The sequence below is a fragment of the Sabethes cyaneus genome, chromosome 2 (genome assembly GCF_943734655.1).
Source record: "Sabethes cyaneus chromosome 2, idSabCyanKW18_F2, whole genome shotgun sequence".
Lineage (NCBI taxonomy): Eukaryota > Metazoa > Arthropoda > Insecta > Diptera > Culicidae > Sabethes > Sabethes cyaneus.
In genome coordinates this window covers 102,880,998-102,892,764 of record NC_071354.1, presented here as the reverse complement: position 1 = coordinate 102,892,764, position 11,767 = coordinate 102,880,998, and the positions used below count along the sequence as shown (strand labels likewise).

General features: G+C 40.9%; 1 protein-coding gene across 1 annotated transcript; it reads right to left on the bottom strand.

Annotated features, from left to right (window-relative positions):
* Nucleotides 1–4,276: 4,276 nt before the first annotated feature.
* On the bottom strand, nt 4,277–7,760 carry LOC128733634 (eukaryotic translation initiation factor 3 subunit C). Its single transcript, XM_053827360.1, has 4 exons — nt 7,677–7,760; nt 7,334–7,447; nt 5,285–7,268; nt 4,277–5,221 (listed from the first exon to the last, which is right to left on the bottom strand). The coding sequence occupies exons 2-4, from the start codon at nt 7,424–7,426 to the stop codon at nt 4,572–4,574; spliced, it is 2,727 nt and encodes a 908-aa protein (XP_053683335.1). The 5' UTR covers nt 7,427–7,447; nt 7,677–7,760; the 3' UTR covers nt 4,277–4,571.
* Nucleotides 7,761–11,767: the final 4,007 nt, after the last annotated feature.

The window sequence follows — 11,767 nt, the reverse complement described above, 5'->3', positions numbered from 1 at the left end:
CTTATCCCGGATTACTAAGCGTCCCGGAAAGTGTTCCGCATTGATTAGTTTTTTAATCGAAATTGTTTCTAAGGATGAAACATACGAAATTATGTTACATTGCATGAAAAAAACTACTGCTGACACCACTCGTCAGCTGGTGCACAACCTCCCCTCGGCCAACCGGCACCATGAACTTCTCTTCATCTGCAGTTTTCGCTTGATTACAATTTGGTGCACTCAGCTCTTTTGAGCTGAACAGAAGTCCATTGTCCATTGTAGCTTACTTACTTACATAGGTGGCTTGCCATCCTAAGACAAAACCTGTTGTCCATTGTAGCATTCATGCTGAAACTGCGTCAGGTTATCATGGGACTGAAAGGCAAAATCCGCCAGGTAAGGCACCTTCCCCTGTGTATCTCCGAATTCTTATCCGTCACAAAACACTGGTTTTCACAAGGATGCCAATGAAGCAGATCCCTTGCCAAGTCATGAGCTTTTATCACGAACCCATCCCCAAAACCAATCTCGAATCTGCTACAAACCCTACTGCAAGCCAGAGCATGAAGAATTTAACCCCTGGGTTTGGCTGAAATCGGTCTTTTCTAAAGCTTATTCATCATCGGGTCAGACACATGCATCGCGTTTCGTCACTACCCGACCGCACAGCCCACGAGACCGCATTCTAGCCTTTGTTTATTGTTTGAGGCTTCTGTGGGCTCCCCACTTGCTCGGTAACACTTGTAGCCATTCCGAGACGAATTCGCCATACAGTACAGCGGTGAGTATTCAGTTTTTTCGCCAAAGCACAATCCGTGATACTGAGATCAGTCTTGACTTCTAAAATGACCCTCAACCGCAGTTGACGATCAAGAGTTCAACTCCAACGTCTGGCCTGCGCCTTGCGGACAGCCCTGAGAGTTTCCTTGCACCCCTCAATTACTCACACCAGCACACCACAGCTCTTTTAGGATAATTCGTCAGTCCCGCCAGCTCCCGAGCCGACGCTGGTGGATTCTGCAGGTTACCGCACACAATTACTTCCATTTCTCCTCATGCATGATGGATGATCGAACGTGGTTTTGACCTTTAAACTGTGAAAAAAATATACCGAGCAGAACTGTTACAAATAATACAACGCTAACAGGAGTTAGCATCCACAGCCACTGGGAGCGCCGCTATCGCCAAAATAAAGTGCCCAATTTCTAAATGATCTCATCTTTACTACCGAACCGATTTAGCAAATAAGCCATTCAATATGTCCCGCATTCATCCAAAAAAAATCTGGTCACTTTATGTTAACCTGACAATCATTGGGGCCAAATCAAGCCTGTTGATTAATAATAATAATAATAATAATAATAATAATAATAATAATAATAATAATAATAATAATAATAATAATAATAATAATAATAATAATAATAATAAGTTGCGGAGATATTTCATAGATAGTCAGACTCGTCATGTTGTCTACCGCACTGTCTGTGAAGCAGACCACGGGTTCAGCGCCCTGCATCTGGCGCAGGAGCATTACCAGCTGAACTGCGACCTAAAAACCGTACCAGAAAAGGTCGAAACGTGGAAAGCAAAGGAACTACATGGGACGCACCCCCATCAATTAGAGCAAGCGCATATAGACAAAGTGGCATCGAATGCGTGGTTGGTGCGAGGTGATCTCTTTTCGGAGACGGAAGGCTTCATGGTAGCCATTCAGGATCGGGTTATTACGACGAAGAACTACCGCAGGTACATATTGCACGAAGATATAGAAGACCGTTGTCAAAAGTGCAATTCAGTAGGAGAAACGATCGAGCATGTGATTGCAGGCTGTCCAGCCTTAGCCGAAACGGCTTACCTAGGACGCCACAATGCAGTTGCCAAGATTGTGCACCAGCAACTCGCCTTGAAGTACAACTTGGTAAACTGTTACGTACCCTACTATAAGTACCTGCCTAGCCCGGTTCTGGAAAATAGCTGCATAAAGTTGTACTGGGATCGTGAGATTATTACGGACGTCCTTATACGTGCCAATCGTCCTGACGTTGTGATCTACGACAAAAGGAGGAAGCACGTTACCCTCATAGACATCGCTGTACCGCTGGATCGCAATGTCCAGTCAACTTTCTCGGCCAAAATAACGAAATACCATGACTTGGCCGAGGAGTTAAAGCAGATGTGGCACCTTGAGGGCGTACGTATAGTTCCGGTGGTCATCTCAGCCACCGGAGTAGTGCCCTGTAGCCTACAACGTTCCCTGGAAGAGCTAGAGCTCCAAAAAAATTTGGACAATATCCAAAAAGCGGTGGTTCTTGAAACCTGTAATATTACGAGGAGGTTCCTGAATCACCACAATTAAACACAGCTGGAGCAGACGTAACAACAAAAAAAAATATATGAATGAGAACCACAGAGCCTAACCCCTCTTGGCATAAAGAAGCCCGAGGGTAGGTGAAAGTTTCCAGCATTTTTGCTGAGAAGTGCCAAAACTCTATAATAATAATAATAATAATAATAATAATAATAATAATAATAATAAATAAATAAATAAATATAAAAGAAGTAATCAGCCTAATAGTTTGGGAGATGAACTATGGTGGTCCTGCCATCTGTTTATTGCACGAGTATCCGTTTCCTCGACATTAACAATTGTTACGTATCGGGGGATTATACTCATCGAACGTAACAAAAATTACGCTTTCGAGGGTGATGGAATTAAATTTTTATAATGGTAGATTTTACAATTAACGGAGGGAAAGGTGGGAAAAAGTAATGAAACAAAAAGTCGATAGGATCTAACAGATCGTGATCAGGCGTGGAGGGGAAAGAGCGAAAGATGAGGGGGTAAGGTAGGGTCATATGAAGCAACGCTTAAGAAGTTGTGTACCGCAATCTTTTATCCATGCTGGGGGATTCCTTGCATTACAGCCGGATTCGAACCCACTCCTCCCACCAGGACATGTGACTCGCCGGTAGTAATGATCCTGTGAACCGCAGGTGCTGAACAAAAGAGAAACTCCACAACCCCCTTATTAAGCGTGTGACTTATTGCAAACTCTACCAACACTTGGCAGGTTGAGTTATTTTTAGACACAAATTGTGCCTCTTCCTCCACCTACCATCGACAGAGAAGTTTAATCTAAAGGGCCAACAGAATGCTGCGTCAACGCATCCGTCAGCATCAATTTGACAGTAAACGTATGCGAAAACTGTCAGAATAACGCTGATGGACGCGTTGACGCAGCATTATGTTTGGCCCTTAACTCGTTTTACTGACGGGACGACGGCTGATCTCAATCTGTTAGAGCCTATCGACTCTTTGTTTTATTCATTACTTTCTTCTACCGTTTCCTCCGTAAATTGTAAATTAATTTTAATTAATAATTAATAGAATTCTACCGTTATAAAAACCAAAAAAAAAAAACAGATAAAGGCGAAAGCCGTGGAACCCATGAACGGTGGTATGGTACAAAGCCGACCTTACTTGCAGAGGGAGGAGTTTTGAAAACTTCGTTCCACATAACACACGCAGGGCCGGGGCGACTGATGCATGCTGGCGGAAATAACTCAACTGTTGGGGGTGGGATTGGAGCCTCCATGAAGCTAATATTGTTGCGTCCTGGCGTTCAGCTGATAAATGGTGAACTAAATTGTTTAAACAGCTTGGACTCATTTTAGGCACTGTCTTCAATATGATAGTCAGCCGTATACAATTTTGTCATTCGTGCTTGAGAAATCGTGAAGAAAATGACTCCAAAGAAAATTTTAAATACATTTTTGAAAGTGAGAAAAAATTTACTTCTCATCAAGCACACGTTTGTCAAACTGATGTCTGCGCTAGAAAACACCTTGTTTTTCTTAGCAAATATACTAAAAATGACAACGGTGAGACATGGCACGATATTTGGCAAATTTTTTGTATAACGCGCATGCTTAACCATCAACAGTTTTCCAATAGATTCGATGCGTAGAAAATTTGGTACAAAAATATTGGAAATCGATTAGGACAGCACTGAGTAGCACGCAATCCCTAAATTTTTTTCAAATTACTTCCTTCTCGTACGACGTAGTCCTATGTCAAAAGATATACTTATCAATAATCGCGAATTTTGAAATCCACGGAATTACGGTTGACGAATTTAGCAGAGTTTTGACCGAATGAGAGGGGACTCTTGAATACTCGACTTATTCGATATGATGATGAAGAGTTTGCGATGGTTAATAAACTTGCATCCAATTTAATTATCTACCTAGTTACCTAAGAAAATGTCACAGTAATAAACGATAAGGTTGCGGTCTGATAGGTATTTATTATTTGATCCTAGCATAATCAAATATATTAGTACAACGTTTTTACGGTACTTTCTATAACTCTTCCCGATCTGGGCGCAGTCATTAGAAACATTGCCCAGACCGGGAATGATGCATTTGTGTACTGAAACATTCATTTTTCACTGAATATAATTGAGTTATGTTAATGTATATGTTATTAAATGATTAAGCTTGCAAAACTGTTCTCGGAAGATGTTCAATTGTTTCAAGTAAAAACCGCGACTCAGCACCGGAATCTTGGTTCAACCGCTCAGTACCGTTTACTCAGCTTTTTCGTCAACAAATTCTACACGATGGTCACGTTGGTCACGATGATCGCGATTTTGATTGCGGTTTCCACGGTTACCACGGTTATCCTGGCGCCGGTTGTTGTTCCAGTTCTGACCCTGGTTTTGGTTACGATAGTTTTGTCTATCTCGATTATAGCCCTGATTTCCACCGCGTTGGAAGAAGTTACCCTGCTTCATCTCAAATATGCGCTCGTTGGAGTCGACCAAGTTAGTCACCTTATCAGATAGCTGCATCGACAATGCTTGCAAACGCGACGGTTCAGAACGATGTAATACTACGGTTTCAGTTGGATCATCCAGCGAAGCCATCAGTTCTTCATTAATGATCATCTTACTGATTAAAGAATGAACCTTGCTCTTCGGCAAATCGAACATTTCCGCTAAATAAGGAACGCTGATTGAAGCGTACACATTGGAATAGGTAAATAGGTATGTACGTAGGGATTCTTCTTTGATAAATTTAGTCAACATTTCCCGCACGCGATCAGCTTCATAGAACAGATCCCAAACCTTAACGTTCATTTTTTTGTTAACGATAAAGTTTGCGCAAGCATTCCAGTCGCCATGGCGCATGGCTTTAGCTGCTGCCACAACGTGCTCGCGCATAGACTCCGGGGGACCTGCAGATTATACATTTTCATTACAAAAAACTAATCTGCAGCTTTTAATTTATCCGAACTTACCTACTAACGATTGTCGTTCCGAAGAACGCAGCTGTTGATAAAAAGTCTTGCTTATCATGCGACGACGAGCATCGAATTCATGCGCTGCCATGTAGGGAATTTCCAATAACATTGCTGAAACCAAATAGACACACTCAAGAAGTTCCAGATTGATGTGCATATGGAAGGGCATTTGACGTTGTTTTTCAACCTTCTCTTGTTCCAGCGAACGCTCGTTTTGACGCTGAGGAACCAGTCCCTGTGCAAGAAGCTCTTTCGGTTTACCAGTCATCATTAAATCTACTAAACACTGGTGAGCATCTTTGATGTTACCATGTCGGAATGCACATAGACCTAGATTGGCCATTGTTCTATTGTAGAGAATTTGCGTAGGCGGATCTGAATGATGAATTGTCTCTTGCAAATGAGACATCAGGACCAAATCGCGAGCTTGGAACCAGTTATCGTGCAAAGCATGGTGGAAAATATGTGACAAAATAGCACGAGTACGAAGACGATCCGTTTGATCTTTAGCATAAATAAAACGGCAAAGGCGTTCCATTTCATCAACCGAAGTCGTTGTTCCGGCTGGTAATTGTCCTTTTCGTTTTTTCAACACATTTGGATCAAATTTGTAGTACAGATGATCAATTTTACGCAGGTAGATTCTACATGTTTCCATTTCATCTCCCAAGCGCTCTACGTATTTAACAACCTCTTCAATGACGTTGGTTACAGTGACTTCGTCTTTCAAGCGATCTACATAATCATTACTATGCGGATCACATTCCTTTAATAACTTGGTAAATTCATCATCTAAACGCTCAACAGTCGTCAGCATACAGCCACGAATTTTATAAGGAGCCGTTTCATACTCTTCGTTCTCATCAAGTACAGTTTCAGACAAATGAATATCGTCATTAGCCAGAAGTAACTTAATGAGCGCTTGTATTTCCTCCAGCAATTTAGACCAATGTTCCAGTTTCATGGGTTCTGATACTTTTGGGTTATAATCAAATATAGCCGAAACAATATTAAAGCGAATTTTAGCCGCTACAGCTGCGCCCAGATTGTTAGCATCAGCTACGGCACGGAGCTCTCGCAGAAATTCAATTTGCAATTTTCGATCAGTTCTCTTCTTGCCACGAGCAGCCATCACCTCGTTCAATTTGTTAATTACCAAATTGATGTCGATTTCTGCATCCTTGGCGAACATTTTCGGTTGCTCCGAGGTAGCAGATCGATTTCCGTTCACCACTTCCCATCCTTCGTCATCATCATCAACTCGCTTGCTCTTGCGGCTATCTTTCGCTTCTCTGACTTTTTTCTTTTCCTTCTTCTTCTCGCCGTCTTCGCCATCATCCTTATCGGAACGTTTCAAGAACCGCTCGCGAATGCTAGTATATTGGGTGTCTTCGTCACTAGAACTTTCTTCGGATTCCGAATCCGAGCCCCAGTCAATCGAATCATCCGAATCGTCATCTTCCTTTTCAATTTTAACCTTTTCCACCGTCTTCTTGAAAGACACCTGTCTTGTAGCTGTAGGAGCTGTCACTTCCTCATCTTCCGATTGATCATCTTTCTTATCTTCCTCTTCTTCATCGTCATCACCAGCATCCGGAGACTCGCGGAACTTCTTCAAGTCGCTCTCGAAGTCTTTAATGTACTTTCTAAACTTTTGTCGCAACGTTCCTAGAGACTTGGAATTATTCTTTGACAGGTTCTTTCGTCCTTCCCTATCGTCCCACACTTCATTGATGAAATCCTCGAGTTCAGCTAGGGCGCGAATTATGAAGCGCGGAGTAATTCCGTTTTCCACCTTTGTAATCACCGGCAACGCTTTAGCATAAGCTCGTGTTAGATCTTCGAAGCTGCTCAGCAAGCTGGACATATCCTTAATCTTTTTGTAGTTTCGAATACTTTTGATTATATTCGAGAGGTCTTCATAGCGCTTTTCCTTAGTAGAGCGGACGACGCGTTTGACGTCTTCTTCTTCGTCACTGAACTGTGGAAGTTTACATTTTAGTGCATCGCTCAAGTAGTACCTACTAAGTATATGTTTGGACTTACTGTGAACTGTTGTGCAGCCTGACGTTGAATTGGCTCACTATCAGATGAACTATCGGAGTCGGACTCCGAGCCACCAGCAAAGAAACGAGACATCGTAAAGTTATTTCTCAGACCCTGCAAATGAAGCAAAATTGGAATGAACAAATTTGACACATCGAGGTTATGTTCAACTTTTCGCCTCTATTAGCAGTCGGTCGTCTTTTATCGTGACGAAATGCCACGCAAGATACCTCAAAAATTGTGATTTTAACTTTTTAGTAAGGATATAATAATAAAAAAATACAAATAGCGGAAAGAGAAACAGAAACTACTATGAAATACTAGGAATTTAACTAGTACTTACAATTTATTCGGGAGAATTTTACCAAAGAACTGCTGTTGAAGCAACGCAAGCATGAGAAAATCGATTTGACGTTTATGAAAGAAACTTTCAATTCGCCGGGCGAAAAATGAACGTGCCAGTTTGGACGAAATTATCGATAACAATCATAACGATCATAACAATATCGATCAGAGATGCCATATTTTCTAAAAAAATGTCTGCAAGTGCTCGAAATCGGAAAAAATCGAGCAGTTTTCCGGCTACTCGAATTTTCTGGTACAAGCTGGAATCACACGGACCGTCAGCGAACATCGTCGGCAACGTATCGTAACGGAACGTCCAAGGGAACGTCAGGGATCCCGCATTTGCTGTATAATCAGATAACCATATGCGGATTATACCCAGCAATGGTTTGGACTATGTGGTAAATGGTAAACTGAGAAATAACCATTGTATGAACTAGTCGTTAGGTTTGGTTACCATACAAAAATGCTGATTTTCGCGAACAATTTTTTTGCCATACCATACTTGGACAATAGGACATATAGTTAATGAAATTGTACTAAAACTGTTACATATATGGTATTGATATGTTATTTCGAAAACAAACGATTTACATTGAATGATAGAGACAATGATACACATATTGTCGTCAATGGTGCAAGTAACATTAGTGTAATGGTTTTGATATGGTTAAGCGATTATACAGTGAATCGTTTGCTTACACTATTTTATGTTAAAAATATTGTTTTAATAGTAGGAAATATAGTAAGAAATTAGTAAGCATCACATAAATACTGTTTATTTTCTTTTATAACAGCCTATTTTATAATGAACGTTTCACGGCCAATATCATATCTGAAAAATCTTGTGCGTCGGAGTGGCGACTGCCTGGTCGTGTTTCGATGAAGTTTAAAACGTTTAACCATTTTCGCACTAGCCGCTAGATTTGACATCTGTTGGTTAGAATACTACCCAGGTAACCAATAAGCATTTCCAATGCAATTTAAATGCAAGTCAATAAGCATTTAAGTTGCCCTAAATGCTACATAAATGCTATTTTGGCAAAATATGCGGCTACTTTACTGCTAGCCCTCTTATAGTGCTGACAATGCTTATTTGCAGCTAGTTACCGACAAGAAGAATTTAAATAGAATTGTGGATGCCAATTTACAACAACTATGCAGTCAAAAGGCTGATAAACAGCAACTTGCAGTATAAAACGCCAGGGATGCTAATAAACGATTGATTTACTGCTTATACTAATGCTTATTGGTTACCTGGGTAATGTCAATTATTAATACAAACAATTCATAATGCTTTACCTGCAATATTAATAGTGTTTTCGCCATCTTCAATTAAAAGTTATGGATGCACAACTTCCCACACCAAGAGTGTATAACAAAATGGCTGTTACTTGCGTTGCTACCAAATAGCATACCACGAATAGCAACCGTTGAAAGTATGGTCAGAATTTCGTTCTTACTATTTGTTTAGTACTAACTGTATACAATATCGTACCCCAATGGTTAAACCTATATGAACTTCAATGGTAGCAAATAATATGCAACTTTATCATGAACAGTAACTATTGCTCATACAATATCCCGCATTTTGCACCTTACTGGACACCGCAGTCTAAAAGTGCGACTGGCACAAAAAGTGCGATACTGCGAATGCTGTGAGTGAGAAAGAGAAAGAGTGACAACTGCAATGTTGCTGTTTTCTTTTGTCATATACATTGGCATTATAGAAAATAATCTGGATTAATCCAGGTACAGCTGCAAAGCACAATACATTTATAATACCCAACGTTTCATCAATAGTTTTCGATTATGCGGGATGGTCGCATGCATTTTCAATGTGCGCATTCACATGCGTCCGGAACGTCACATCACGGAACGGCAAGGCACTCGTGTGAATGCGCTCATTGAAAATGCATGCGACCATCACTGACGTTCTGTTAAAATACGTTGCCGTTGATGTTCGCTGATGGTCAATGCGATTCGCTATGACGGCACTGCACGACCTCTTTTCCACTTAGGAGCCGTTTAAATATTACGTAACGCCAAAAACAATTTGTAACAATTGCTCCATACACCCTCACCCATACACGTAACGCGTAACTTTTACAGCTGTATGTATGCTCGATCGCTCTGCCGGTGATTGCGACACAGTAACTTAATGCAATTTAGCTGACAAATGTCGAGTAATTAGTTTTTGGGTAATTTTGTATATATTTTCCAAGCAGTTTATTTTTTCGATATCTTTGTTTATGAAGTTACGCGTAACATTATCGCTCAAAGTCCCCTCCCCCCAGAAAATGCGTAACAGTTTGTAACAGAAATTCAACATACCCCCACCCCATTCTGCGTTATGTAATATTTGAACGGCACCTTACAGAACTACCCGAAGCTGAATGCGTGATAAATTATTTCCGACATATATCTGTCTTTTGCACTCTTTAACAAATCGCCATTCGGCTCAGGAATACCAGACTTGCAGTACAGTGAACACAGAACAGAAGTGGAAGTAGAAATCCAAACACGTATTGCTCTTTGCATTGAAAGTTGGATTTTGAACACACTTGTCCAGTCACACATTTTGTAGGTGAGAAAAGTTGCCAAAATTTCGTGGGAAAAAACCATGAATCTTGGTTGATTTCTATTTAAATTCTAAATGCTTACGTAGAGTTGTTATCGACGCAAAGAATAATATAAAAATAGTTTCTAAATACATAATTCCACGCATAATTCATAACTTGAATAAATATGCAGCATATATGAAATAAATGAAAAATTAAATACTATTTGCTTTCCCTACAACTGGTTGTTAGCCTCTAACTGCTCAGCGGTTGGGGAAGGGAAATGCAGATGGGAAATAGGGTGTGTGTCTCGGGGCCAAATTAATACAAGCACGTAACTTCACTCGTACACAGCAGATGCCGAAATAAACCATTAATCATGGGTGTTAATCTTACCAGAGGGAAAATGTAACCACTTGACCTGATGCTGTCGAGGACCAACCAGATAACCAATCAAAATTGCGAATGAAAACTCAACGACGAGGACTAACCACTCCTTTTTGAGTTCGGAAAGACGAATAGCAAACCGGATGTAAAATTGTGGATAATGTTGCTTCTTGTGGCAAAGACTGGTTTAACAATTTACGGTACCGTTTTATTCTTTCCCTGGGCCCTACAATTCTTATTCTACTGTACTTGCGCTTTTGACTTGGCTGGTGTACCACTAAGTTGGTTTCGGTTTTACACGATGCTCCTCTCCATTCGGCGATGATTCCACTAACGTGCTAGGCCTGTCCAGGCCCCCGAATGGTTCTCTTCGAAGCTGGCTTCAATAGCCCGTGGACGCACGGGTCGATCTCCCTGGTCGCGGGTGGTGTGAATAACGTCGAACGGCGCCGATGGTAGACGTAACCGGCCCTTGCCGCCACTAACGATCAATACGGAGGCGATTAACCGCTGCACTCCGTCGAACTGTGGAATAGAACCGAGAACAAAAAGGCCCTCTAGGCCCTGTCGGAGGGTATCAGATACAGTATCACATTAACCATAAACTTAGGTTTATGTACACCAGCAACAACTTTCACATTTTTAAACTTAATTTACCTTTTGTTTCTATGATTTGGGTTCACTAATATGGTTCTTTAGTTTCCCTTTTGTGGGTGTTATCTCGTAGAACTACAATTACAATTATTCTTGACAATTAGCTATTCTTGTACACCATACTTTTACAATGGACAATTACCTATTCCACTTTAAACTAAACACTTTCTCGTTGCACAAAGAAACAACAATACAACAACTCACAATAAATTTAAAAAACTTTTCTTACGACTCACCGCGCGCACCTCTAACTTCGTTAGATTTTCGAGATCGAATTCCGTTTGAATATTTGCGTTGAGCCTTTTAAAGCTTCTCTATGTTTGTAATCGGGCTTTCAAAAGCTTTCCGATTTCAAACAATAGGCCGTTTTTGGTAACAATTCCCTCGGTAGTATCCCCCTGTGGTATTGAATGCCTTAGTTGTATTTTCGATACCTCTGAACACGGCTATGTATGAGTGATCCGTCCGCCCGCAGGCTTGGATGGTT